This window comes from Anopheles moucheti, chromosome 3 (assembly GCF_943734755.1).
Source record: "Anopheles moucheti chromosome 3, idAnoMoucSN_F20_07, whole genome shotgun sequence".
Taxonomy (NCBI): Eukaryota; Metazoa; Arthropoda; class Insecta; order Diptera; family Culicidae; genus Anopheles; species Anopheles moucheti.
In genome coordinates, this window is record NC_069141.1 from 3,504,103 (window position 1) to 3,531,962 (window position 27,860).

Consider the following 27,860-nt stretch of genomic DNA (forward strand, 5'->3'; position numbering starts at 1 on the left):
AAGCCTTCCTAGTGGCTGTCCGACCTGAGTCTGAGTTGACTGGCAAAAAAAAAAACATAAATGCAACACACCCGCCAGTACGACGCACTGAATTCTCAACACCACCACCAGCTAAGGGCTAGTGCGAGGGCTTCCGCTTCACTCGACGGTTCGCTAACGAATGCGGGTTTTACGGTGGCACTACGGAACGCAAACGATAAATAATCCGATTGTTCGTTCCGCTTCGAACTCGGCTCGGAGACGATTGGCGTCAAGTGTAGACGTCCGTTTGCATAGGAATGAATGAACTGGTTGCACTAGTAGTCGTGCGCACCAACCATCGGCCATCGGATGAGCTGATAAGCATCGTGAAGTTTAAAGTGCGTATTTCTGTGTTGTTTTTCAAACAGATGAACATATGCATGCAGTTCAGTTTAGCGAGGTTGAAGTGCATTTCGTAGCCCATTAGCATGAACCTGCAACAACTTGCGATGGTATATGGGCAGAGCTATACGACTGCAGGCAAACAAAACTTACATGTCAGCTGCAGATGACTGTAATGTTAATGCTATTTACAATAGTAAGCTATTCTCCATTAAATAGCTCGTTATAATTAATGCTAAAAAGTTATAGCGATCGATTGTATGAAGTCTAGCGTTGCAGTACGATAGACTCTTCCATTATTGATTGCTCTATTATATCATTGATTACCATCATTATTCTTATTCTATTTGTCTGGCTCCTCTGGGTCTGTATGCTAATAACGAATTGGTAATTTTAATAAGAATTTATTGTCATATTCAATCAGTTTAACACATTTTGCTTTCACTAATTACAGCTAGATTTAATTTTAACAAAGCACATTTTGGCTAATTTGCGAAAAAGCGTTAACATTCTATTTATCCATCCCGTTCGTGCACTATCTGGAAGTTTCTGTTTATTCGAATTCCTTTTTCATAGAACCTTCGTAGTCGTTGTCGCCGTTAGACCTTCCTGCTCCAGACGGGCCAGCATGGGCCGGTAGATATCGGCCGAAAATGGCAATACCACTCCGCGCTGCTGGATTTCACCTACAGGAAAACGGCACGAGAAAGGAGCAGTAAGTTTTCGGTTACTTTTGTGCAGGTCAACCAGAAACTGAGATGTGTAAAGGACGGAATTCGGATACCTACCATCGATAATCATTTTTGCTGCAATAGCTGCTGGAAATCCGACTGTTTTGGCCATGGCTGAGTGGCCACCCTCCGAGCCAGGCTGACCGTACACGACAAAGTTTATGCCCCGTTCCTCACGTCGTCCATCACTCCAACGAATTCCAACTTCATGGCGCAGTACGACTAGATCGCGTTCGGTGTCAGCTGGAAAGAAGAGGCCAGATTTGGAATGTTAACTGGAGCTACAACTCCGGGTTGCTTTGTTCTCTTACCAAAGGCTAGTTTCTTCGATAGGTAATAGCTGAGTGTGTCCAACGGAGAGCCCATCTTCACTACGGGAGCATTTTCCAGCAAACCCAACTCCTCCAAACCTTCAATAGTGCCCACGCGCTCCGCTAGCTTATACTTAAGATTTTCAATGAAGATATCCGCATCGGCCAGTCCGAGCATGTTTACTATCAGCTGCCTCCAGGTCAGTTCTGGGCCGTGAGGATGCAGCAACGGGTGTGGGTTGGGGTCGATCAGTCCGAGCAGCTGCATCGGTTTAATCGTATCCGAGAAACCCTTGTAACGGATCGTTCCTCGCAGCAGAGTGTTGATGTTCGTTAACCCATATAGCGACTGGTATTTGGTAGAATCGCGATTAGGGAAACCTTCCAGTGCAAATCCTGGCAGGAATTCGAGTTCTCGTGGTGCCGACATAAGCTCACCACCACCGGATATCTCAACGACTTGACCCTTGCTCAGGTATTTTGCAGCAGACACCGTGTTGAGTAGCACTCCTCGTGGTGACCAGGAGAATTTGTACCGCAGCGGATTGTCCGAGTGTTCCGGTGCGGGAAGTCCTCCACAGAAGCTGACGAAGGACTCAACTACACCACCGTTCTCCTGCACGTCCTGAATGCACTCAAGTGCCAGCAGATGATCGATACCGGGATCAAGCCCGACCTCGTTCATGATGGTAACACCGGCATCCTGGGCAGCACTGTGCAACGCACTGATATCATCGTTCACATAGCTGGCCGTCACGAGATGAGTTTTGCCCGCGATGCAGTGCTTTGCGATAACACTGTGTAGTGAGTATGGTAGGAGCGACACCACGACATCACTTTCCTCACACAGGTTCTGTAGGTTGGCACTTTCATCCTGCACGTTAACGTACACCGACTCGACACCTTGGTAACGGTGTGCCAATCGGTCCGCTTCTTCCTTGTACTGAGACGCTACCTTAATACTAACGTTCGACTCACGGTGAAGGTACTCCACAAGCGGAGCCGACACAAATCCAGCTCCCAGCACCAACACTCGCTTCTTACCTTCGTAACATCCTTCCGTCTTATGCCGTGATCGGCTGTTCAACTCCCGAAGCTCATTAATGTACTCGTAGCTTGGCGTAAGACTTCCGTTACTGCAAATAATGGCTCCTTCCACGGGTTGGCAGAAGTTGTGTTCGGCGAGTGGCTTCGAAGCATCGCTCTGCAGAATGTCCAGTGCGTAGGGGTAAAGCAGATCGCCGAAAAAGTCCGTTGCTTCCCGAGGTAGCTGCGTGGGCATATTATCGATCGAGCAAACAAGCACTCCAGGGCCCTTGAAACTCTTCTGATCCTTGTTACGATCGGCATCGTACAGACAGAACGGCGTATCGATCGTAGTGCATTCGTTCATGAACTCGATCGAACCACCCGGATCGGCAGATATATCGCAGATGGCCAACATTCGATGTGGAAGCGCTGGAGAGCCACGGCTTGTTGGCAACCAGGGTGTATTCGCTGGTCGGAGAAGATTTTTCGCCTCGGGAATCGTGATCAGTTTCGGTGCACCGACTGCCCAGTAAATTCCATTCACAATCACGGACGCGTACGGTGCAATGTTATTGCTGAAGGTGGAAATGTATCGTTCCGGGTACTGATCATACTCGACGGGGTCAAATTTACCGCCCTCGCGTCGCTCGAGATGATCGGAACGACTAACCTCGCATCCGTAGAGCTTGTTAGTTGATCCGTGCTCGGCCACTTTACGAAGCATCTCCGGTGGTACGAACTCAACTGGTAACTCCTGGAACACTTCTTGTGCTCCCTGCGAAACATTGCCGGAACCAGTAAAGATAAACGTGAGGGGACCGATCGACTTGGGCATCATACCGAGCGAAATTTCGTACCCACAGTCTCGTACGGCTTGGCGTGCCATTGACGAGTTTCGATAATTATGAGCTGGACCAACATGCTATTACAAAGAGACAACATTCGAATGAAATTTTAATAAAAAAACGAATATCATAACACGATCGTATCATCTTACCATAAAAGGCGTATGATGTCCCAGTGCCAGCAATCGCAAACCAAGCCCGTGCAAAATGTTGACCATACCGGCTACACCGGCATATTTCCCAAACGCCACCAAGCGTAATCCGTTGCGATCCATCAACTTCTCGTAGTCGACTAGACGAATGTTTTTCTCTAGGCATGCATCCAGCAGGGGCATGTTCGATTCTTGTGCTTTAATCGTGTGGGAAAAGAAGCAGTACGTTTTCTGCGGTATCAGCGCATCAACGGGTACTTGCTTCACACCAAAAATGATGGATGCTTCGCTGATGTCCTCCTGAACGGTGGCGCCTGCATTGAGATATGCCTATGGAGAAATTGTAGTACAAGAAAATACATTGATTGTGATGTATAGTTAAATGTCTGCTAGACTGAGGTGATTGAATTAGGAAAGTTATCGGAAATTGACTGACTTAGGGAATTGTAGGCTACACCACCAATCCACCATTCTCATTCGTAGAACAAAGAATTTGAGTAGAACTTGTCTTGTTTATTAGAGCAATCATGAACAATAGCACGAGCCAGCTTAAGATGAATATAGATTCAAGGAAAGGACACTGCTTTCTAGAAGATCGCTCAATAGTAAATACCTGTCGTATTTTGTTAATATTTTCATCATTATAGCTTGTAACTTGTTAGTTTGAATTTCATCGTTCTGCGCATTAAGAGAATAGATTGTTTGCTTCCTTTTTCTGCGCATCGGACAATTCCCTGCGCGACAAAACATTCATAACAAAATTCCTTCATTTCATGCCCGACCAACTGATGTTAATCTGAAGTCATAGCGCATGTGACAACCATTGATAGAAATCCCTTTTCCGTCATTCTCATTCAATGGACTATTCATTGAAGCCCCACAGTCGGGATCTCGTGGTCTTCTACACTCGGGGCATAGAAGCAAAAGCGAAACGAAGAAAAACAAATACACAACTAGGAGGTGTGTACAGCAACCTGCTTATCAGTTGATGTGGTCAGATCTGTCCGTGCCGCTGTTGGCGACGCCATGTACGCACCCTCGTACGTCGCAGGCAGTCTCACTAGCAATACCGACGACTCGGTAGACAGTATCCTTATCTGCTTTTGTGCGATATCACGCTTAATCAAATTGCAATAATAACATCAGCTTCAGAAGATATGTCGATATTGCCGGTGATACGGCTTCAAGTACCAATCCATGTGATAGTAACATAGTAGGGAGGAGTAGTCGGGACGAAAGTGGTAATAAAACGGGAACGACGTAGGAAATTCGGTACATGAAGTACTAAGCGCAACTAGCGACAGGGACTATTGTCACGTGCTTTCCTACAATGTGTAGTTGCAGTGAAAGTAGTTCCACTATTTGTTATTTTTTCACGGTATGCTTGCGGTATGATTGTTCTTGTACTATCAGTGTTCTAACACATTTGGATCACCGTACGACAGTGGACAAACAAGAAATACAATTGGAACAAGTACGATCTTATCGGAAAGGCATACACGGGGTGCTTTTCATAAAGGAATGTGGGATGCTACGTAGAAAGTACACAAGGACACCAGAATCCATGGAGGAACACAAAATTCCTCCTACTGTCGCTCATTATCTCGCACCATGTGGGCCAGAGTCAGTGAAGCTTAGCCGATAAGACGGACACATGTGTACCACATTTAAAGTCTAGTGGAAAAGTTTGTACATGAGTTCCACATTAGTTGCCTGTAATAGGCTGTTAAAGTTCTTCAATCATTTCACGATCTTCAAGTTGAATTACTCAACCCATTAAGATAAGAACACGCAGAAACGTTGACGTACACACTTTCTAAACCATTCGCCTGATACTGCACATCCTTAGTAACAGTGTGATGCGATGGGACGGGGTGCAACTGGACCACCAGCAGCGCGATAGTGACACTTACCTGCATCGGGTAGGCACGCCTGTTGGACGGTTGTACTATCACCTTGACGCCCTGCTTGATGAGTTTTTTCACCACCGCTGGTGGGAAGGAAGCTCGCCGTTCCCATACTGATTGATCTTCTCGGCGAATGGCGATCACTTTCCCAGTCTGCAAAAGAGAATACAGGAATAGGAATCGTGTGTTTCCAAAAACTCATTTTAGCGCAATGCAAAACAGCGGAAATCAAACACCAAACGTTTAACCAGAAATCGGTCCATCAAATTATCCCAACAGCAGCAGCACTTAATCAGACAGTGGCCAAGATTGCTTACATGTTTGCCACGAGTAAACTGTCGCACTGATAAGTGTTCACTACATTTTAAAATACGAAACATCTTAGCGGTTCGGCGGATGAAGCAGGACTGACGATGTTTCGGGCCACGCTGAACTGAAGCACCGTATCAGGGATACCGGAGGCAGTCGCGCTAGTGCGATAATAGCATCGAGAATTATTGATAGTCTTCCCAGATTCGCACTGGGCTCGACATCTTGCTGTTGCGTACGAGCATTGGTGCGCAAGTAGGAATGGGCCCCGTGGGTTTTAGGAATGCATTGATAAGAAGAATCAAATTGCACTTGAATCCGTTTGCTGTGGAACTGTTGTGCAGTTGGGGAACGTTACTCATTACGTTACGAGGCTACTATTGTGTGCATATTGTGACTTATATTAAAAAATATAATTTTACATATATAAAATTTATTTTAAATTGTTAGAAAAAAAGTTAAACAAAACAAATATTATAAAAATGTATCACAATTGTTAAACGATTATACGATTATAGCTTGATAGCTATAGATCATGTCATTAAAGTAACACCGAACTACTCCTCCCCAAATCGTTGCAGACCGTCTACGTAGACAGAGAAGGCGTGGTGTGCCAAAACTGAGATTGAATGATGGCGTTGATACGTACGGCAGTATTGTGAGGATACGTAATTGGCAAACAGCGGTGCTCTGCCGTCGATACTACAAGGACTTATTGTTCATTAGTTGCCACCGCTGGGCGGTTTTTGACCTGCGCACGTGTCTTCATGCACGCACATGGCCGAGCTCCGTCGTCAGTCAATCCAGTACACTAGCCTTTCTGGTGGACGCGTCAACACCATCCATTCATCCCAGTCTGGGCCTACCATAACTCCTCTTTCGATGTGAAAGACTTTAAAGGACTTCACGAGCTGCGTAGTCCGGTGTCATTCTCATGTCAACACACCAGAGCAATTTATTCGAGATCCACGATGTATTGCCTAGCAGAAAACGAGAATTCAGATCATGTAGTGGCGAATGATGGTGCAGGACATAGTAAGCAACAGATAGAAAGCGTGTAATTAAGGAGACGAAAGTAAAATTCACTTGTTTTCCTTCAAAAACACTTGAGAGCGTTCCACAAAACGCACGGGCAAGGCCACCCAGGAGACTCAAAACCACGAGTGACGAGGAGAGAGCAATGGTTATAAAGATTTACGAAAGTGACCATAGTCCAACAGAAATAGCCGACGTGCTAGATATCAATCGTTCCACGGTTCATGGTATCCTACGAAAGTGCAGAACAACGTTCGAAACAACATCTGGAAAAAAAGGTAGCAACAGGGTGTCAAAACAAATAGATGAGAACGTATCGCAGCAAATATGTCGCTGGATTATGGAGGATAACACAATCCCACTCACTAGACTAGTAGAAAAGATTAAGCATACCTTCAGCTTTCGTGTCAGTTTATCTACTCTGGCTATTAAAATCCGAGAATTTTACCGTTAAAATAAAGGAATAAATTTATTAAAACTGTTTTTATAGACTAACATTCTGTTGTAGCAAAGGAAAAATATGGTTCACAACAAATATAATAAAACAGCAAACAATAAAATCGCACTATTGAAAGAATAATACAAAAATAGCCAGACTGTGAGTCCTCTAGACCTTGTTAAGCTCTGTAGTAGCGATTTTTGTCAGCGGGGAACCAATATGCATCGTCCGCGCACAACTGTCAAGCTAGCTGTCAAAGTCGTACAGATTTTGCTTTTGCCCACGATCCGCTTCAACCAATCAGGAAGCACCACAATTTCCACACTATACAAACATTGAGCCAAACCCCGAACCCAGCAAGAGCAACTTTGTGTGTGCAATGGCCTCGTCGGATGTGCTGAACGAATAACTTTCTCAATTTTGCTATCAACGCGAAACGGGAAGAAAGTGTCGCGCCGTCTTAATAAACGCAAACGTTATTATATCCTAGCGGTACACAGTATCCTCTACCGTGAGTGTCCGGTGTACGGTGAAAGGATCGGAAAATATCGAAGGTTTTGATTTGTTGTTGTTTTTGGGTTTGTGTTTTTTCCTACACCAAAAGTGAAAAGCTGTACAGGAACTGTGACGTGAAAAGATATACTGGCCATCCATTGTTTATTGTGCGATACAATCGAATCGATTCACAGTGTACCGTAAACTTGTGCATTGTGCGTGTGTGTATGTGTGTTAAGGAAAATAGGAATTGGTTTGTAAAATAGTTTGAAGCTCAAGTGAACTATTTACCTCGAACTTTAATCGGTCACAAGTAGGGCTGACCGTGGCATACTACAGGAAGTAACCTCCGTATATGCGTACTTGTGCGTAAGTGTTAATTAAAGTTTGCCCTGCAACGTTGACTCTTATTTGTGAACGCGGCGCACTAATTGTAGTGCAATAGAGCAGAAAAGAACCACTCCATCGAGACAAATACTTTGTTATGGTTTTCTAAATTTAGCTGCTAGCTGTTCATCTCATCTGCCTACCGAGGCGAGGTCAATATTGGCAAACACCACAACCATTTGGGGACGGCTACATTCACAGGAAGGAAGCAAAAAAACCCTACTAGTCTGCAGTGGAGACAAACCGAATCACGAATCACAGGCAACCTTGGGTGGAAGGAGGACGTAATAGACAGATTCGTTCCTTGCGGTGGCAAGAGTTGTTTTCTATCAGCAAGGGCAGCAAAAGGTGGCAAGGGCTAATCAGCAGAACATCTCCTCTCACATATACACGGAACGCCGCACCGACGTTCAACCCTTATTTGACCGTTGATATATTTTCGGGAGACTTCCATATTTTTTATCAGCCTGCCTGCCTGTCCGATTCCTTTCGGACACTGAAAGGTGGACGTGTACTGTGCAACGTAATAAATTGTTGAAAACAACAAACTTTGATAAAAACGACGTTCAATCAGCGTAAGCGTACTCTCGCGCAGAAACGGTGTACGGTGTGTGAATCGCGGCATCGTAAAAACAAACCTACACTACTGTTGTGCATTCGTATTCATCTTGTTTGTAAAACGCCATTTAACCGTATCGCTGGATGTTGGATACGACTTCGGGCGGTTAGTGTTGTGAAATAATAATACTCCCATCCAAACGAGTTCCCGACGCACAAAACAAACTACCGGGGGGAGACTTTGTTGGACGAGCGCCGCGACATCAATTCTGCACCAAACAATTTATCTTACCATACGCAGAATCATATCGTTCCATAGAACCATCACTAGAGTCATCGCCTACTACGCAGAATACAACATTTAACAGTAGCATTGGGCATACACAATATTCTAAAATGGATGTAACGTTGATCGTGAAAGCTTCCAATCAGCAATGCGAAGATCTAACCATCAAATGCGAACCATCCTGGACGATTCGGCGACTAAAGGGACACCTGACGGAAGTCTATCCGGGCAAGCCGGTAAGTAGTAGCGTAGCTGTCGAAACTAAATTTTCTTCTTTGCAAACTGTCCTTTTTAGCGAAACTATAATATCGATTTTGAAAAGGGTGCACCACAAATGCTCTCAGCTTGATTGGATGTAGCACGCAGCCAGTTAATAAAAGAATGAATCAGAGACACGGAGCTGTATCGATTGCATGTCGGGCACGGTGTACACGTGACAAATAGCTGGAACCATACAAACCGGACGCGTTTGTGTTGAACCATGGGATGTTTACATGCTTAATTAAGCTCATCAGTTCTAGAAACGTTTGGGTTTCGGAGAAGGGACAAACTGGCCGTCTTCATATAACAAACACATTCATAACTTCTACGCAAGAGTACGAACAATGTGGTTTTGGTTTGGCCACGTGCAATGAGACAAGAAACCAGTTGTGTACACACTCGATGACGTGTGTTAATTATTGCACTTGTCTAACGAGTCTGTAATACTTAACGCAGGCGAATTCTATCAACCACTGCTTCAGACGGTTGAAAAAGAATCATAATTGTCGATGGACTGAGCTTTATTATCCGCATCTAATGTTGATAATGTTGTGTCATATTGCATCACTCTTCTTGTATGTAACATTTTTCATAAGAAGGACGGCAACCTCCTATATTGGAAGGAATTGCTATTGGTTTATTAGACTTTCCGTTTGCAACATTATTGCTGCAATGTCTGGTAGAATAAGAAACAATTCTCTTAAGCTGTCCAATTACAGAGCTGACGGAAGGACACGTCATTGTTTTGGTGTTTTCATGTTTTGATATGTAGCAATAATATTACATTTTAATTTAAGTATAAAACCATATAAATAATTAAAATGCAAAGTAAAATTTCCAGTTTATATTCGCCTATGACTTTTACACAGTTGCACCACTTTCGAATACCATCTGTGTGCAAAATCTGTAGTACGTACTGGAGGAAATTCCCGTCCTATGGTGGTTTATGTATGACGGGTTGATAATTAAACCGATAGAGCCCCTGAGATAGTGCTAATCTCAGCCTGCTTTCATTGAGTGTCGTGTTTAAGCACAAACCAGATCAACAAAGAGTCTTAATTGGGCACCAGGCCGGCTTACTTGTCTTTTTATACGTATTTGATAATCATTAACGATCTGTGTGGCATTCTATCGGTTATAAAACAGTAAGAATCGATTTTTTTTTAATATAGTTTAAGAAATAATTAGAATGATGGTCTTCTTACACTACCGTTTAAATAATTGATAAAACTCATAAAATTTTAAAGTGTCCCATTTTATCTTGTGATACTGCAAACAGACCACCAGATATGGAACAGATTTCAGTAAAGCATATTGTTCGAGAACTTCGAGAACCCTCAACGTACACACTACAAAAGACTTTCAAATCTCACCACTTTCGGTACGAGTGTAGAGGAAAAAAACAGTGAATACGTGTCCCTTTTCAGTTGGATAATGATAAGAGGTTATGAATGTATACAAAAACAGAAAGCAGTGGTTGTGCTAGCTACGTTGAGCTCCCAAAACTGTTGTCGTAGTGGGACAGCCTTAAAAATAATGCTGTTTTCATCATATGATAACGAGGCACCGAACAGTAGAAATCGTCGAGTGTAGCAAAATGGTTTGAAGAATACATTTGCACATCCACACAGTGCGGTTTACATGATACTTCGAAGGGGACGTATCACGAATGTACCAAGAGTTCAAAGTACCTGACGCAATCTTGTAACATTAATCACAAAAAGTTTCACTAGTGCAATATTTTGATTATTGATACCACGTATACAATAATCCGCTGTTCGCAGGTTAGTTAAGATAAGGACATGTTCTCGATCTTTACAAAAATGTTTGCCCAATTAAAACAAAGTTAGTTGCAAAAAATATCTCCATTTTTTCGACACAATCTAAAAAGTCTCTTTTTTATCTTCCCCGTTACAGAGCACTGATGAACAGAAACTGATCTACTCCGGCCAGCTGCTCGGTGACAGCGTGGTCCTGAAGGACGTCCTTCGCCAGTACGATGGTCAGCAGGCACACACGGTGCATTTAGTGTTTACGCCAAAGAACAGCTATTACGGTGGAGGCGGCAGCAGCAGTAGTAGCAGTGGTAGCAAATCGAATGTCAACAGTAAAATGGTTTCGAATGCAAGTGCATCCGCTGCCGGGACGAGCAGCGGTAATAACGGTAGCAACAATTCCAGTACCTCGTTCGGGTCCAGTGCATCCGCATACGACAGAAGTGCGCGTGGTGAAGGTGTACACAATACCGAAGAAGCGAATGGCGATGGGCTCCGTCAACGTTCCGTTTCGCAGGCTCGGTCCACGGCAAGAACAACAAACCCGAGACCGTCGCAATTTGTGGAGCAAACGGCCGCCCTTCAAAATTTCATGCAACATACGTACATGCAGTACCTAAACCAATATATTAATCTGTAAGTATTGTGCATTTGCAATTCGAACGATTGCACCATAGGAACCGTGATGTATCGTGAATCCATTATAACTATGAAAAAGGCTGCATTTTGATAAAGCAAACTATCGTTATTCCTTTTATTTTCAGAATCAACGAACAGGCAAACGCGAATGCTTTATACTCCGCTTCCGGTCTGCCAGGTGCTAATGGAAGTACCGAAACGGCACCTTCAACTTTAAATCCCCTCACGGGAAATCAACCATTTCCAGCTGTTCCATTCGTGCCGATCGTACAATCAGGGACAATGGCTGGAGGTTTCCCTAACTTTGCCTATTACCCCTGCATGACGTCAGCCCCATATGCGAGTGGGTTTCCATCCACCAGCAACATTCCAACTGCTTCATCCGATGCTGGAGGTGTCCCAAGCGTACAATCTAGCCCAAACCCTTTCCTATCATCTTCCACGCATCCTAGCACCGGGGTGGCATCGGCCTCCGGTCAGCCAATTCCCTCACCACAACAAATGCCAGGTATGGTAAACCCAACATCCTCAAGCTCATCGATAGAGGGGGGTGATGGAAATGCTGCCACAATACCGACAGCAGCTGCAAGTGGTGCTGAAACGGCTGCTGTAGCACCAGCGGAACAGGGTGCGCCACAAGATGCGGCCCCAGCTGCAGCAGCAGCTGCCCCAGCCCGAGCACGTCGGTTTCCGAATATTGTGGTCGAGGAGCAGGAAAACAACGATTGGCTGGATGTTTTCTTCAGCATGTGTCGTTTTGGAATTCTGATCACAGTTATTTATCTTTACTCGTCTCCGATCCGATGCCTGACGGTACTTTTCATTGGTGTGATGTTGTATCTGTAAGTAGCATTCCGTTTTCTTATAACATGAGATAACACAAACTGTCTTTGATTGATAATTGTTTTGTTTTTTTTCTAGCAAAAAACATCTAGATCGTGTCTATCAGGCGATTGACCGACGTATACCTAGGTTGCAAGCAAACCAGGATGCTAATGCCGTCGCCGCTCAACGGGAACAGCAGCCAGCGGTGGCTCAACCAAACAATAATGTACCTGAGCAAAACAATCCAGACCAGCAGCTACCGAACGAATCGGGCGTTGCCGCTGGTGTGGAGAATGTCGTCAAAACGCGCAACAGTGAACCGGACAGCGCAACGGCTGGAACGTCTGCCCAGCAGGAAAGCAGCAATACTAGCAGTAACGATGCTTCTGTTATGTCTCGCCCACGGACTAGCTCCGCCGGTCGAAGTACAGAACCAAGTACCACAAACGCGGTTGAAGAGGAGCAGCAGCAGACGAATAGCGAAGGTGAACCGGGTGCTGCCGCTGAACAACCGGCCGCTGAAGGTCAGCGGATGACATTCAACGATATGACTTCCTTTCTCGGAACGCTGGTGATAACGTTCTTCACCTCCATAATTCCCGATACGCCTGCAGCGTAAGTCTTGGGCAAAAGGTGTTGCAAAAAAGCATTCGTCGGTGCTGTGTGTTGCTGCTTTCCTCCTCTGCTTCCTCTGCTAGCATAAAAAAGAGAGAGAACGCGAAAGAGTAAGGAAAATAAATTGTGAGCACAGTTTTGTGTCATTCCTGTGTCCACAGTCCAGGCCGATGCATTAACATGAACGAAATGCGGAAGCTTTGTACAGTTAGATTTACATATATCATGGGGATATTTGGGTAAAAACACATCGCAACGAAACACACACTTTAGCCAAAACAAAATTCGCGCTTGCTGGATGCTACTATACCGCGACGAGAGCATATTGGTAGTTCCCACGATCGTTGGGAGATGAAGAACATGAGCGATTTGGGGTAAAGGTAGCTTCACTGTTTATTTCCTAATTATGTTTATGTTTTTCTTTTTCTTTTAAATTTCTCTCATGGTATATTATTTAATTAATCTGTGTTAATAACGGCCATGCATGTTGTACACGATGTATAGAATCAATCACGTAGAATGAAAGTTGTTATTTAGAAACTAACGCTAGTAGAAGAACATTGATTGTGGAGAGCAAGGCAAAGCAACGAGACGTTGTGCTGTGCGTGGTGCTGTTTGAGGAAAGCCGTGTTGAAATTTTTATCACACAACAAAAGCTACAACATTTAAAAACATCTTCTGCGTTTTTTGCGTTAGCATTTCGTTTATTGCTATTTCCCCACTCGGAATAATTGATAACAAAAACCAGTTGGATTTAGCCAACAAAATACATGTGCATAGTGGATTTTTTCACGTTTTGTGACATTACACGCATCGCTGAAACGGCGAAGGAAATAGTAGTAGATGGATTTAGTGAGACCCTGTTACACCTAAAAAGCTTTAAGCAAAGTGGACAGATTACGTTCGTTAGCACGAACTAACCAAAAACAAATGAAAAAATCTATTAGCAGAAGAAAACAAAACAAACAAAAACAATATATGGTATGTGTAATAAGTTAATGAATTGTGTTGTCGATCCTTAACATATTTCTTAATTTTTACGTCTTGTTAAATCATTGTGATTGATGTATTAATAATGCAAATAAAATGAAAAATCCAAAAAAGTATCAAAAAGTGTTTGAAACAATAAAATATATTCAATTTTCCATTAAAGGATGTGTGATGCACCTACTAATCAGCTTATACTCATCTGGTGTATTTTTTGTTTTAGGTTTGCTACTGAAAAGTTCGGTTCGCAAGAACTTAGTTGTTCCAGATTAAAGAAGATATGTTTGGATTGATAATTACAGAAGCAAAAGGTAAACACTATCTTTATTACACTTTATGCTTTGATTAAAGCTTCATTTCAACGCAATCTCGTACATCCACACGGATGAAGTTCGCAACGAGGAAGAATTTCGAAGCTTAAGAAAACATCGGAGGCTGACAATCGAGGGCGATAAAGAGTGGCTTCTTGTGCAAGAATCCAGTGGGCCGATTCGCTGGAGTGAGATGTATCGTGCAGGTGGTTTATCACGATTTTTCACTTGTATCATTAGAAGCTCCACCGTCTCCATCTTCCTCGTCGTCGTCATCGTCGTCATCATCATCGCTAAGCTCATCATCCAATCCTTCGAGGTCTTCTTCGAGGAACAGGTTTTCATTGATAGGTGCGGCATCGTTGACAATTCCGGTGGCAGCACTCTCGCCCTCGGCATCTTCGGTGGCAGTTCGACTAGCTGCTTCCGCTGCCATCTTCTCCCACCGATCGGATTCCGCAACCGTTCCAGTATTATCGACCTGGTGAAAACGGAGAATCAAAAGTTAATTTTATCCACCATAATGCAAACTAATTTCCTTCATTGAGGAAACTCACATCTTTGATGTTCAGACTGAGCATGTTCAAATCCAGTTCCCTGTACTCGATCGTATCATCCTCATCCTCGTTGCGACCGTACGATTCGACTGCCACTTCACCATCGTCCATACCATCATCGACCAGATCCGGATTGAAGCTGAACATTTCCCTACCAGACAGACCATTCTGGCGACCGGCCTTAAAGTCCTTCAACTTGCGTTCCTCCTCCTTCTGCAATTTGTCCTTCTTCTCCTGTATTTTACGTTTCTTCCACGACAAGAACGATTCGAGTGTAACGCGCGTTTGACTCGGCCCAAGAGCTGCCCGTTCGCGTTCAATCAAATCGACCAGCGATATCTCTTCTTTCTGTGCCTCGGCCTTCTTCTTGTCCTTCTTCAATACGTACCCCGGTGGCAGGGCGTGACGGTAGATACACTTTTCGCCATTGGGACACTCCCAAAACCAACCGTACAGCGAACGTTCAACGGCATCGAGGAAGTATTTGCAGATCTAAAGGAAACGATTCAAAACGATTGTAAACCAACGCAGCGATAATATCGTCAGCAATAATGCGCAATACTTACGATTGTGGTAGTGGGCATCGTTTTCTCTTTGCCGTGCTTTTTGGCAACGACTTCGGCCAGCTTCTCCTCGGACCAGTTTTCGATCGTATCGTTCGCATCGGCATCGCGTATGTCAACGTGAATCGAACGCTTTTCCGATTTCCTTTCGACGGCAGGATCGTGCGAAAACTTGCACTTGTCCCCTTTGGTACAAGTGCCCTGCTTGAAGAACGCACACAGTACTGATTTCGGATCGGCTCCAACCTCCAGCTTCTGGGTCGCCACCGGTTTGAACAGCTTGGCCAGTTCCTTCTGCTCCTTCAGCTTTTTTTCCTTTTCTTCCTTCTTGGCGTTCACATTCTGGTTTAGGTTATGTTGTCCACCGCTCTTCACCTGCTTTTCCACTTGGGATATAAACTTTTGCTGCTTCGCTCCTTTTTTATTCTTCAATCCAAACGTTTTATCCTGCAAAAATAGCACCATAGATTGTAAGCGGTACGTTCAATGGAATGGACACATCGGACTGCGGCGTTCACGTCGTCCTTCGTCATCAAATACCTCGATGATTTTTTCCTTTTTCTTGGCTTCCGTTTTCTTCGACGTGGAGGGCGCTTTCTTTGGGGGCATCTTGCGGCTATTTACTTCCTCTGCACCGTTGTCCGGCGGAATTAATATTGATTATAAAAGGGGAGAAAACAAATGTGCAATGGAATGGCAACAATTTAGCCAAAAACACACACGGCGACCAACTTGCCGAAAGATGACATTTGACAGTCAACGATCCATATGACAATCGGTTCTGATATTCTATGTTCCCGGGTCCAAAATTTATTGTGAGAGGTCGAACAGCGAACCAGAAAACTCCTTAATGCGGACGGAATAAGCACTGTAGAATTTTAAACGTTTCATTTACTTGTTTACATAAAAGTAACAACTTCCATTCGCCTAGGCGATTCCTATTTTTGTTTGTTGGGTGACAACTATAGGAGACAGAAATTGTATACTAACCTTGGTACATATAGCTGAAGTATTTCTCTACCATGCGGTCGGGCCTGTAAAGTGGCCGTGTTTGTTTACAGCCTGCTTGGCAAAAGTGTAACTTTTGGTCGAAAAAATGGTGCGCCACAATAACCAGCTGCCGGACAATTTGCCGCAACTGCAAAACCTCATCAAACGCGATCCGGATTCGTATCGCGATGAGTTTTTGCAGCAGTATCACCACTTCCACAGCGTGCTCGACATCTTTCGCCTGGAACCGGACAAGGAAAACAAAAGCCTCTGCGAGTCGATTATGTTTCTGGCACAGGTGGCACAGTGCTATCTGGAGGAGTTGAAAACGTTTCCACAAACGCTGGTGGATCTTCTGAAAACCCACTCAACCACGCTCGATCCAGAGATGCGGAACACGTTCTGCCGAGCGCTGATACTGCTGCGAAATAAGAACCTGATTTCGCCGCTCGATCTGCTGGAATTGTTCTTTCAGCTGTTACGTTGCCCGGACAAAGCACTGCGTACCTTCCTGGAGAATCACATCATTAACGACATCAAAAACATGAACGCAAAGCAGAAAGACATGAAGCTGAACTCTACGCTGCAAAACTTCATGTACACCATGCTCCGGGATACGAACCCAAAGGCGGCTAAAATGTCGGTTGACATCATGATCGAGCTGTACCGGAAGCAGGTTTGGAACGATGCCAAAACGGTAAACGTGATCGCAAACGTTGGCTGCTTTTCGAAAATCACGAAGGTAGCGGTGGCATCGTTGAAATTTTTCCTGGGAACCGATCAGCAGGACGAGGAAGATGACGAGGACGATAGTGATCGCGAAGTGGACCTCAAGGGTATCATGATGGCAGCCAAGGTGAACAAGAAAACTAAGAAGCGCAAGAAGAAGGTGGAAGCGGCCAAAAAACTGTACACGCAGGCCCAAAAGAAGAAGAAAAAGCCGGTCGCGTTCAACTTCTCCGCAATTCACCTAATTCACAACCCGCAGGGAATGGCAGAAAATTTGTTTAAACAGTTGCAGGATGGGAATGAACGATTTGAAGTGAAATTGATGCATCTGGATGTAATTTCGCGATTGATCGGCATTCACGAGTTGTTCCTGTTCAGCTTCTATCCGTACATAGCTCGGTAAGTGTATCAGCCAGTTAACACACTGCTGGAGAAACTAATATATGCCATACCCATTTTATCTTCTTTTCCGTGCAGATTTATTCAACCACATCAACGACAAGTAACTCGTATACTTCAGTTTGCCGCGCAAGCATCTCACGAACTAATCCCGCCGGAAATCATCGAACCAGTGATAAAAACGTTGGTAAACAATTTCGTAACCGAACGCAACTCGAGCGATGTCATGGCGATCGGGCTGAACGCGGTACGAGAAATTTGCGTCCGGTGTCCGCTGGCGATGAACGAAGATTTGCTGCGCGATTTAACGATGTACAAAAACTACAAGGAAAAGTCGGTCATGATGGCATCGAAGGCGTTGATAATGTTGTACCGCGAACAAATGCCTACCATGCTGACGAAGAAGGATCGTGGCCGGCCGACGGAAGCGAGTGTGGAGGTGAAGCCGAAGCGTTACGGTGAAATCGTTGCTGCTGATTATATCCCAGGTACCGAAGCTTTGCTGCGGGAAGATGCACCGGAACTGGAAGAAGAGGAGGGTTCGGCAGGAGGCGAATCGGATGGGGATTGGGTGGATGTGGACAGCAGTGAGGATGAAACTGAGGCCATGTTACGTGAGGCAAGGGGCAAAAAGGGTATCTTGATGATTAAGTCTTCCAAGCATGAAAAAGAAGAGGAAGAAGACGAAATTAGTGAGGAGGAAGACGAAGGTGAAGATGAGGAGAGTGATGAGGATGAAGACGAAGATGATGATGAGGATGAGGATGAGTGGGAAGAGTGCAGCGATGAAGAAGAGATTGTAGAGAAGCAAGCCGTGGAACCGAAACTTAGCAAGCAAGCCAAACGAAGAGAAAAGAGAAAACGCACGAAGAAGATTCCCACCGTCACGAAAGCGTCCGCCGTGGAATCAGAAATAACCGGCAACGACACGGAACAAACGGCCAAAAATGGTGAACAAACTCTTAATACGGCAGAAGCAATGCAGGAGCTGGCGTTGACCAAAATCTTTACCGATGCCGACTTTGCACGCATCGAGCAGGAGCGTGTGAAGAAGCAGCTTACGCATCACAGCCGCAAACGGCAGCTGGAAACGGAGCGCAGCGAGTTTGTAAAGCTGGACGCGATCGAGATGATCTACAAGCGGCGCAAGGCGGACAAACAGGCGCGCGTGGAGAGCATGCAACAGGGTCGCGATGATCGCGAAAAGTTTGGCTACAAGGATAACCGGTTGAATCCCCACTGTTCCAAGACGAACCGTGAAAAGCAGAAGAATAAGAACTTCTCAATGATTCGTCACAAGGTGCGGGGCAAGGTGAAGAAGTCGTTCCGTGACAAACAGGTAGCGTTGAGGAAACATTTGATGCATGTCAAAAAGATGAAATAAACTGGGAATTACTTTTGTGAAAAAGTAATCCCAATTTAATTGAAATTTGACGGGGTTGACTATGTCGGAAAGGATACAAAGCGATGATGAACGTAGCGAAGAGCAATGAGGTTGAGCTCAGCATGACTTCGAGAGCATGAAAGTTCAATAAAGATGATCTTACACACTTATTCACTGGAATTGGAGTCATTTGAAAATCATATTTCATTCCCAAATCGGAGTCGACGGAGATTGTGATCCCAAATTAACTTGAACCGAAAAAAAACGGTGTAATTGAATAATTAAACACATCTCATTTCAAGCTATCTTTAGATTATTTGCGTACGTGTATATATACCTTGACATACATTTGGCACTTCTCCGTGAACATCGCATTGTTTACATATATATTTTCCGATTTTTGGTTGCTTCCTCAAACTGCGTTTTGTTTTCGGTCACTCTCAACATCTTCTTTCTTAGCAGTGTTAAATACGCCATGCATCGGACGTCCAGCTTCGCGCTGGCGCTGGGCTGCGTTATACTATCGATCAAATATGGCATTGCCTTCCCAACGTATGAAGCCAGTCCCGTATCGAACGTTCCACTCTACACGGATGGAATCTACTTTGAAGAACTGAAAACGATTAAAGTGCAGGTAAGCTCATGGACACTGCGAGCTGATTATGATATTGCGTTGTTCATAGAGGAAATCGCCACGGCCAACAATACCGTGGCTAATCTGTTGAGTGCCTGTGCAGAGATGCGAGAAAAGCGTATAGGGAACTGCGATGGAATTAACAACATTCTCGGACTGACAAAGGAGCTGAATGACTTTAGCGTGCTACTGGCAAGTTTTTGTGAAGACAGTAAGTCCACATCGGGAAGAATGAAGCGAGGCATTTTCCGTTCCTGGTTCGGGCTGATGGACGATGAAGATAGAAGCGATATTCGTGACAATTTCGCTAAGGTGAATCATCAGCTCACCATTGAGTCATCCTCGCTCAAGATGTTCTACAACACCACGAACGAGGCATTGGCCGTACTGTCAGGAAACACCTTCCAGGTCGATCCAAAGCGGCCGCATACGATCGATTTCACGCGCGAGGGTCAACTGCTATTAATGGACATTCTGCTAAACAAAATTATAGCCAAGAAGAAGTTGTTCATGGAACTGTTACAAACCACAACCTCGATGGGATTGAGCGATAGCATCATCTCTCCGACGCAGCTGCTCGCTGAGTTGCAGAAGGTGCAAAAGTTACTTCCGGAGGAGTTCATCTTTCCCATCGAGTTGAAGCTTCGCGAGATGCTCAAGCTGTACCCGTTGTCGAAGGTGATCGCTAATGTTGATGGGTGCCGGGTGGTGGTCAACATAATGATACCGCTATGCAATCGTTTACTGTACACTACGCTAAAGGGAACGAGCGTACCAATGCTTTCCGAGGGTGTCATGAAAATGTACCTGTTGGAGCGAGACATTATGGCGTTCAATAAGACTTCTCACACCGGAATGGTAATGACTTTCGATGAGTACAAACAGTGCACCCATCTGACGGACTTTACGCTCTGCAATGCTCACCATCTGATGCGCAACCTTTCCACCACCGACGATTGTATCGTAGCGACGTACTTCAACGCCACGGAACGTGACTCGGACTGTCGTCTGTCGCGGGTGCAGCTGCGCAACCAGCTGTGGGTACAGTTGGCCAACCCGAACGTATGGATTTATGTTATGCCGAACTTTACCGTCGTCACCGTACAGTACGCCTCCAACCGGCAGAAGGTCCTTACCTTGCACGGTGTCGGGATGCTAAAACTCCTTCAAATGTGTCACGTGCGTTCAATGGACGTGCTGCTACAGTACGTGCCACAGCTGGGGGGAACGAAAATAAGCCTCGCTTCCGATGGCTTTAGTCTCCCAGTAAAGATCACCCGCGAACAATCGTTAGTAATATCAGGTAGCTCGAACGACAACAGTCGCATCATACCGATTGGCAAGTCCACCGAGGCGCAGCTAAGTGAATCTTCCCACGTCGCAGGAATATATCGCGAACCGAACCAACTGTCACCGTGGATTATAGTTGGTGTAGCTTTCGCCGTGTTCTTCGTCCTGCTGGCCGCGATGCACGTATTTCTGAGGGAGTTTGCGATCAAACGTCGATTGCGCCCCAACCAACAGGAGGATCTTCAAGGAATGGATTCATCGCAACAGCAGTGGATTCCGTGCGACAACACACAACTGGCGTCAGCGAATTCGTCTCTACAAGGCCAGCAGCAGTGAGCAGCTTGTAGAACGCTTTCTTTACATTTTAGCTTAAGCAAACGGTTCTAGTGCCTTGTTCTGGCAAAGATATACGCAAAGAAACCAAAGTGAAATCGCATAACGAGAATGATAATCAATCTACATACGCACAACATATTTAAAGGCGTATTAGTGCAAGTATTGTGATAAAATTAGCTTGAGGGAGAAATACGTATGGGGGAGGCTTATTTTTGTACGGAAGTTTACCAGCCATGGACCAGATAAACGTAAACAATTGTTAAGATTATAAAATGGTCTGCAGTAGTGTTCATGTCCATATTCATGAAACGCAAAACCGGCCATATAAATGTAGAAATGCACAATATTTACGCCTTTAGGAGCATAGATAATACAGCTCACGGAAAAAGCTCAGATGAAAGGTGTAAACTGTAATTGAATACGATGTTTGGTGATATTTTTCATATGCGGCCAGTTGGTTGTATTTCAAATTGATTTTGGTTATCTTTTTTTACTTTTAAGTTTCTCTGGCCAACTATAGATGTCCAAAGTAGATGAACATGTTGCGGGAGAATGTTATTTTTATTTATTCTGATTTGATTCTGTTTGTTTCGTTTTACTTTCTGAATTCGTGTGATTTTTTCTCATACAGTTGTACTTCAACCAAAAGACCATCAATTGATTTGGCACGTATACTTGAGTGGTGTCTATTTTCGGTTTTGTATTGCTTTAGTTTGAAAAGAAAGCTAAGCCCTTTATCCTTCCAATGCATCCAGTTTGATAAGTACGGAATAAAGTAAAGATTACCGACTGAACTTAATTGAAGGCTTTTCTTCAAACCAACTCTAGAACGTGTATCGGGATGATTCCATACGATGTTCGATATTCCACAAAGAATTAAAAAAAAGAACAATATCCGAAACCAACGCTTCATTGTTTTTATTACCGACCTAATCGTTGAGATTATAAAGATGAGTATCATCTGTGTAATTAGGTACGGCTGTACTTGCTATTTGCAGAATTTTATTCGCAAATGACCACTTTCGATAATGATCACACAATTGATCACGGATTTAAAGAGAACAAGCTTTGTGCGAAACGCGAACATACTCGTTACGAATCTACGCCTAATCAGTTCAGTTATTTTACTACACGAACAGGACCTATCTATGCGTTCATGGGAATATTGGTAGTACTTCTGCACGATTGTATCTAATTTATGCAGGAACATTCTCTAAGCTTACCAAACTCATATCGGAACTGTGGGCTCCAGTTCGTCAAAGCATCGTCATCTACACGTGGAAATTCTCCACCGATGTGAGCGTTGTTTCAATCAGCAGATTAAAGTCAAGTTCGTTGAGGTTGGCTTTAGCAGTAAGCAGGTCGAGAAAATTATCCAACGGTTGCTGGAGCTTCCGGGCAGCTCCTAACCCTTGGCTGAGATCTAGAACAGATGTAAATACTTTATATACATAGTGTTCCACTGGTAGAAACGAACGATTTTCCACACTGATGCAAAGAAACGAAAATTGATAACAAAAACGATTTAAACAAAACAAGGATAAGAATGACTTTAAAACATTGAAAACATGCAAAAGCGAAATGAGACTATCGAGCGTCAGATTGTCTTCTTGCTCAGAATTGCTATTAAAAAAAGCCTTAACATGCCACCCACGTGGAAATGAGTTATTGCACACGGAAGTTTAAAACAGCATTCGCAACATTTGCGTATACCAGACAACGGAAGATGCAACACGGAACTCTAGCATAACAAACACGACCAAGGCGACGATCGTGCTGGCCACAATTAAATAACCAACACTAAGCAGCAGTGTTACCGTGTGGGACGATTCCTCCCGGCGACGGTTGCTGTGGTCAGTTACGGCATTACGTCTCGACATGCGAACAGCTTTATCCGGAGTATCGCGACAGAGTTGCATTAGAAAGGAGGATGTAGAGGAAGTACAACGAAACCGCTGCACCTGTGTTCTCGCCCAATTCGTAGGCGGGGAGCTACCGAAAGCGATAGTAGCATTGGGATTGGGATCTTCTTTGCCGTCATCTCTCCGATCGCGATCACTACCGCTGCCGGTTAGCCCCGCTTCCAAGTCGACCAGCGACGAAGGCGAAGTTACGAGACGAAGAGCGTTTAAGCTCGCGTATGTACGCAAATTGCGCGAACGGGATGAATTTTCCATATGATCGAGGTCAGATGATGAGGCGGGTGAGAAAGCTTCCGAGGATGAGGTGTATGATGGTGGCTTTCGCAAGGATCGACTGGTGCGCAATGGTGATGGTGATAGACACTCGTTTTCTTCTGATTGAGCGCAACCAAACAAAATGAAAACTCGGTGGCAATAGTTACGCAAGCATGCACAAACTGAAAACAGAACAAATAAATTAACAAAATCAACATAAAATGCATCAAATGAATTATTTGGGAAAAAAGGAACAAGCATTAACTTACAGAAAGAAAACACGATCCAGTGGCACAGGACGAATTATACAGAACAATACGAAATGAGAAACAAAACTGGGATAATAAACTATAAGTAATTTCAGTACAAACTACAAGCAACACTTAGAGAAAAACATGCAAAACATTGGAAATAATTACAGCACATCACCGAAGTGGAACATTTAAGACAAGCAACAAATACGAGAAAATCCATGCAATCGCCGGTCCCAACGAGTTGTATACTTGCTGGCTCTACCTTTCGGTTGATAGTCCCGCTTTTTTAGATGTGCCGATCCGCGTGGGTGGACCGAGTTCCCGGACAAGATGTTCATGGCGTGTTCGCGTCCACGCAGCATTGCGCTCACCGGATGGTTCCAGCTATTCAGCAACCTCCGAGCTCTCGATCGTGGCAAAATCATGAGCAGCTTCAGCTTCTGCCGAATCCCATCCTGCGTATCCTCAATGTCGGCAAAGATCACCTTGACCACGTCGATCTGCAACTCAAATACGTGATGCTCCACGTACTGCATGAAGCTGTCGAACGACAGTGCCCGATAGCCGAGGTACGAGAAGAACGAGCAAAACCCAAGCGGTAGCGGAAATGCCAGCGTTTCCACCGCCAAACAGTAGCGTTCGAGCATGGCAAACAATCGTACCTGCAGTGCACGTTCGAGCTGATCGATCAGTGCGAACCCCCGGCTTTCGGTACCCTCCACGGCTAGCGCATGATCAAGACCCGCCGTACGGCACACGAGCACACAGAGCGCTCGCGATTGTTCCAGTTGGGCGGCAACGTATCGTGTCGCGACCGCATGCACGTGCGACGTGGCCGGATTCGTATCGTAGAAAGCATTCTTTAACCACCGGAAACCGGTCACCTCTTTCACACTGTGCTTCACTAAATGCATGCTCAGTTCGCGCAGATTCACGTTCAGCACTAGCTCCTGTTTGTTAGCGGTACACGCTTCCGTTTCGACGAACGGTAGATCGTTCTGTAACCGTGCCCGACCAGCGGACGAGCTGGCGCCGGTTATAAAATCCACCCCGAACGAACCACCGATCGGGTTAGCCGGTGACATGGGAGTTGTGCAACGGGACAGGGCTTCCGGTTGGTAGCAGGCCAGCGAATACATTAGCTTTTCGCGCACTTGATCCTGATGGAAGCGAGGTCGTTCTTTGCTACTGCCGCCGTTATCACTGAGCCGATCCCAGAGCTGGGTCCAGATGTCTTTACGGAACGGTGACAGCCGTTGCTGTGGTGAGAGCAACATCATCGACGTGTTGTAAAGCGTTTCGTGCGAAAGGCCCACATTTAGCTTGCCCACTTTGGCCTCGATTGGCTTCGCAGTGCTGCAGGTTGTCAGTGGAAGCAAACGGAACAGGGCCAACTGATCCTGGGTGAGTCCTTTTTTTGCCGAGGCGTACGTACCGGCTACCAAGGCCTCCTTTAGCAGTGGAACCGTGTCCAGATGGAGTGGCCGTTCCATAATGATGCTCAATATCTGTAAATATTGGGAAATTAGAAATATCACGGGCCAAATACGTTTAAAGAATTTTTATGACTAATACAACGTACCTCGGAAAAAATTTCGATAATATCACCACCATTGGAGTGTGCCAGAAAATAGTGGACGATCGCGAGCCGATTATCGATCGACGTATCATTTCGGAATGCATCGATCAGATGCGACTTGGGGATCGTTATCGAGATCAGATCGAGTGTGGCCGAATCGTAGCAAATGTTGTTAGTGGCGAAACAGGGAACCAGCTGCGTAATGGGTGCACGAGTAAACGGTGCACATACGATATGGCATGAAGGCTCATGGGACAGACCCACATCGAGCAGATGCATAAAAAGATCCGCCTGAAACACCAGCACGTGATGATCACCGTGCAGCGTGAACGTGGGTTTCATCAGTTTGGCCTTCTCCCACGGTATGCCCGGCATTACACAGTGTATCACGCACCCATGGTGCAGGATCGTTACCGAGTAGGCAAAGTGTACGTCGAAAATGTTCTGCGCCGTACCGTTCGCGGGCTGAGCTTCATCTTCCTGTTGCTTGATCGGCTGATAAAGATAGTAGTGGCAGACGAACAGCATTCCCGACTCGTCGCTCACTATTACCAGATTTAGCGAAGAATCGTGTATCCTCAACGGTACAGTGTCGTCCTCGTAAATGTCCTCGCTGCTAGAGGAAGGTATTTTGGGTAAGTTTAACGGTATGTTCAGTACCGTCTCCGTCGGTAGATCGTCGTGAAACTGAAACGCGGATAAGGTTGGTTGAAGCCGCTTGGATGCTTCTCCTTGCTCGCCGGAAGCTTCGTCTTCCTTTTCGAAGATGGTTCTGGTCGTTGGTTTGAGGTGTATGTAGTACAGCGCTTGTACGGTCGGATCCCACTGTGCCCATATGAACGCTTTAGTTATCGTTTCACTTTTCATTGCATCTCGATCGAGCTCCCAGCCGTTTGGGTTGGTGTAATCGATCCTGCTGCTACTGCCCGCAGCGAGGACATTCTCGTAACTGCCATCTTCGGTGGCTGTTTCGATTTTTTTCAACGACGTTGTATACAACAGCACGTGTTCGTGGTGCACCAGCAGCAAAAATTTATCCTGATAATTCTTCTCGAAGGTGGACAGTTTACGCCACAGGAACGTAACCATAACCTGCCGGTTACGCTCAACTTCCACTAGCAGATGGGGCCGTACCGAATCAACCATTGGACGTACCTCTACCAAGAATGCACGATAAATGTCACAGTTGCGTCCGGATTCGTCCTGCTTAATTTCCTTCGTAACGTACAATAGCAGAGTGTGGGTGAGGTTGACCGAAGCCTGAATAACGTTTTCTCTGCCCGGGAAGGTGTACAGCACGGCGAAGGTTTTGTGTTTCGGCGTGTAAATGCCCACATTGGTGCGTTGTTCCTCCCGGCCTTTTTTGGGATCAAATGACACCCAGCTAGCCAGCAGGGAACTGTCTTGCTCCTTTCCTAGTATGCGCCATTCAATTGCTACATCTAAAACGAGAACAGAAATTGTCAATTTAAGGAATGTGTAATCGATTAAGCTGTACAATGTGTGTGATAAAGCTGTACAATACCTTTATTGCCGCCCACAGAGAGTAAACCGCAAAAATTGGCGGCCAAGTTTTCTTGCTTCAGCATGGTTTTATTCCGCTATGCCACACGAAGTGAAAACACAGACACACACCAGTGCTGGTTAATTTTTAGAGAATGCAATTTGATTAAATCCGTGAAAATCAATGTTTCCGTACTGTGTTTCACTGTACAAATCAACCATTAGCAATTACACTGTGCACGTACGCATAACACACAAACAGACCATTCCATTTACGGTCCGATAGAATTCACCGATTAACTCTATTTGCTCTCAATTCCTTGCTGTCTACACATCACATTGCTGAAATCAATAATCTGTTCGGCCACCGTTCGTGGTGCCACTCTGTCAATGATGCTGGAATTCGGTGTTGCTGATAAAGTTTACGGTTAGACACACCTCGCCCGTACCTTCTTTGGTCCCTGTCTGATTACAAATTTCTTCATCGCATGCTCAAATGCTGCGTTTGCGTTGTCGGCATTTCCCGCACTTCGCGCAATACATCCCTTTCTGTTCACCGCGGGCCCTTTTTCTTATCAGCATGCATTCGTGTCGTACCGATCAACGAATGACGCTTTTTTTGTTTCCCTTTGAAAAACGCACATGCGCATGCATTTGTAAACACAACGGATGAAATGTGGGTTATTTACGTTCGATTTCGGAATTGCGGTTACTTGGATGCAACAGTAGAGCTGAAATCATTGCTATTTGAGAAGGAAATTTTTGGAGGACTATTTTGTTTGGTTATCTTAACCACAGACCTGATTATAATCTCGGCAGAACTCGTGTGTTGCCCAACATGCTGATTTCTGTATATGGAAGGACTGCTCTTTTCATCTTCGGTCTTCGTACCTGCTGCAGGATGGTCTCCTAAGCCGCTCACGGTCCAGCGCCATTCCTGTATCCCGGTCAGGAATTGGTTGACGTGTTTGGCGGACGCATCGACGCCATCACTCTTTCCAATTTCGGCCTGACTTCCTCTGTCTATGTGAACGATTTGAAAGGACTTAACGTGCTGGATTGATTTGATTTTATAGCTTTAATAGACTTTGAATTCCACAATAACGGGCTGGATTGTCCGGTGGCTTTCTAATACCATGACTATGTAGTTTCTTCTCTATTGCCGATCCACTCATACAGAGCTTGAGGAAACTCCTTTCCAACAA

At 45.1% G+C, this 27,860-nt stretch overlaps 6 protein-coding genes across 10 annotated transcripts; 3 read left to right on the forward strand and 3 right to left on the reverse strand.

The window, feature by feature from the left end:
- Positions 1-792: 792 nt before the first annotated feature.
- On the reverse strand, positions 793-5,718 carry LOC128302314 (alpha-aminoadipic semialdehyde synthase, mitochondrial). Its single transcript, XM_053039108.1, has 6 exons — positions 5,656-5,718; positions 5,345-5,491; positions 3,432-3,761; positions 1,406-3,356; positions 1,152-1,337; positions 793-1,049 (listed from the first exon to the last, which is right to left on the reverse strand). The coding sequence occupies exons 1-6, from the start codon at positions 5,716-5,718 to the stop codon at positions 934-936; spliced, it is 2,793 nt and encodes a 930-aa protein (XP_052895068.1). The 3' UTR covers positions 793-933.
- Positions 5,719-7,516: 1,798 nt separating this feature from the next.
- On the forward strand, positions 7,517-14,062 carry LOC128301433 (uncharacterized). 2 transcript variants are annotated; one of them, XM_053037910.1, is made up of 5 exons: positions 7,517-7,985; positions 8,119-9,083; positions 11,026-11,519; positions 11,648-12,364; positions 12,444-14,062. In XM_053037910.1, exons 2-5 carry the CDS (start codon positions 8,958-8,960, stop codon positions 12,964-12,966), a joined length of 1,860 nt encoding a protein of 619 aa, XP_052893870.1. In that variant the 5' UTR covers positions 7,517-7,985; positions 8,119-8,957; the 3' UTR covers positions 12,967-14,062. The 2 variants fall into 2 exon arrangements, with proteins under 2 accessions (XP_052893870.1, XP_052893871.1); XM_053037911.1 differs by having other exon boundaries at positions 7,517-7,675; positions 8,470-9,083.
- Positions 14,063-14,125: 63 nt separating this feature from the next.
- Positions 14,126-16,126, reverse strand: LOC128301434 (zinc finger CCCH domain-containing protein 15 homolog). The gene is made up of 4 exons (XM_053037912.1): positions 15,921-16,126; positions 15,384-15,827; positions 14,818-15,309; positions 14,126-14,741 (listed from the first exon to the last, which is right to left on the reverse strand). Exons 1-4 carry the CDS (start codon positions 15,987-15,989, stop codon positions 14,475-14,477), a joined length of 1,272 nt encoding a protein of 423 aa, XP_052893872.1. The 5' UTR covers positions 15,990-16,126; the 3' UTR covers positions 14,126-14,474.
- A 266-nt stretch (positions 16,127-16,392) lies between these two features.
- Positions 16,393-19,041, forward strand: LOC128301189 (protein SDA1 homolog). 2 transcript variants are annotated; one of them, XM_053037544.1, is made up of 3 exons: positions 16,393-17,498; positions 17,577-18,294; positions 18,427-19,041. In XM_053037544.1, exons 1-3 carry the CDS (start codon positions 16,477-16,479, stop codon positions 18,880-18,882), a joined length of 2,196 nt encoding a protein of 731 aa, XP_052893504.1. In that variant the 5' UTR covers positions 16,393-16,476; the 3' UTR covers positions 18,883-19,041. The 2 variants fall into 2 exon arrangements, with proteins under 2 accessions (XP_052893504.1, XP_052893503.1); XM_053037543.1 differs by having other exon boundaries at positions 16,394-17,498; positions 17,577-19,041.
- A 235-nt stretch (positions 19,042-19,276) lies between these two features.
- On the forward strand, positions 19,277-21,664 carry LOC128301395 (uncharacterized). Its single transcript, XM_053037844.1, has one exon. It carries the CDS (start codon positions 19,358-19,360, stop codon positions 21,140-21,142), a length of 1,785 nt encoding a protein of 594 aa, XP_052893804.1. The 5' UTR covers positions 19,277-19,357; the 3' UTR covers positions 21,143-21,664.
- Positions 21,665-21,930: 266 nt separating this feature from the next.
- LOC128301394 (protein pigeon) lies at positions 21,931-27,570 on the reverse strand. 3 transcript variants are annotated; one of them, XM_053037842.1, is made up of 5 exons: positions 27,456-27,565; positions 26,678-27,011; positions 25,156-26,594; positions 23,836-25,081; positions 22,424-23,501 (listed from the first exon to the last, which is right to left on the reverse strand). In XM_053037842.1, the coding sequence occupies exons 2-5, from the start codon at positions 26,739-26,741 to the stop codon at positions 22,825-22,827; spliced, it is 3,426 nt and encodes a 1,141-aa protein (XP_052893802.1). In that variant the 5' UTR covers positions 26,742-27,011; positions 27,456-27,565; the 3' UTR covers positions 22,424-22,824. The 3 variants fall into 3 exon arrangements, with proteins under 3 accessions (XP_052893803.1, XP_052893802.1, XP_052893801.1); XM_053037843.1 differs by having other exon boundaries at positions 21,931-22,565; positions 26,678-27,570; XM_053037841.1 differs by having other exon boundaries at positions 26,678-27,562.
- Between the last annotated feature and the right edge of the window lie 290 nt (positions 27,571-27,860).

Bases quoted from the DNA above. Each gene is read 5' to 3' on its own strand.
- LOC128302314 (XM_053039108.1), bottom strand. From the start codon at position 5,718: ATGTTTCGTATTTTAAAATGTAGTGAACACTTATCAGTGCGACAGTTT. The intron at 3,762-5,344 runs GTAAGTGTCACT...ATTTCTCCATAG, and splicing joins GGCGTGCCTACCCGATGCAG to GCATATCTCAATGCAGGCGC. The intron at 1,338-1,405 runs GTAAGAGAACAA...TCTTCTTTCCAG, and splicing joins ATCGAAGAAACTAGCCTTTG to CTGACACCGAACGCGATCTA.
- LOC128301394 (XM_053037842.1), bottom strand. From the start codon at position 26,741: ATGCTGAAGCAAGAAAACTTGGCCGCCAATTTTTGCGGTTTACTCTCT. The intron at 25,082-25,155 runs GTACGTTGTATT...CAATATTTACAG, and splicing joins TTATCGAAATTTTTTCCGAG to ATATTGAGCATCATTATGGA. The intron at 23,502-23,835 runs GTAGAGCCAGCA...TTCTGTTTTCAG, and splicing joins GCGGGACTATCAACCGAAAG to TTTGTGCATGCTTGCGTAAC.
- LOC128301433 (XM_053037910.1), top strand. From the start codon at position 8,958: ATGGATGTAACGTTGATCGTGAAAGCTTCCAATCAGCAATGCGAAGAT. The intron at 9,084-11,025 runs GTAAGTAGTAGC...TCCCCGTTACAG, and splicing joins AAGTCTATCCGGGCAAGCCG to AGCACTGATGAACAGAAACT. The intron at 11,520-11,647 runs GTAAGTATTGTG...TTTTATTTTCAG, and splicing joins CTAAACCAATATATTAATCT to AATCAACGAACAGGCAAACG.
- LOC128301189 (XM_053037543.1), top strand. From the start codon at position 16,477: ATGGTGCGCCACAATAACCAGCTGCCGGACAATTTGCCGCAACTGCAA. The intron at 17,499-17,576 runs GTAAGTGTATCA...TTTTCCGTGCAG, and splicing joins TTCTATCCGTACATAGCTCG to ATTTATTCAACCACATCAAC.
- LOC128301434 (XM_053037912.1), bottom strand. From the start codon at position 15,989: ATGCCCCCAAAGAAAGCGCCCTCCACGTCGAAGAAAACGGAAGCCAAG. The intron at 15,828-15,920 runs GTATTTGATGAC...CTATTTTTGCAG, and splicing joins AAAAGGAAAAAATCATCGAG to GATAAAACGTTTGGATTGAA. The intron at 14,742-14,817 runs GTGAGTTTCCTC...CGTTTTCACCAG, and splicing joins TCAGTCTGAACATCAAAGAT to GTCGATAATACTGGAACGGT.
- LOC128301395 (XM_053037844.1), top strand. From the start codon at position 19,358: ATGCATCGGACGTCCAGCTTCGCGCTGGCGCTGGGCTGCGTTATACTA.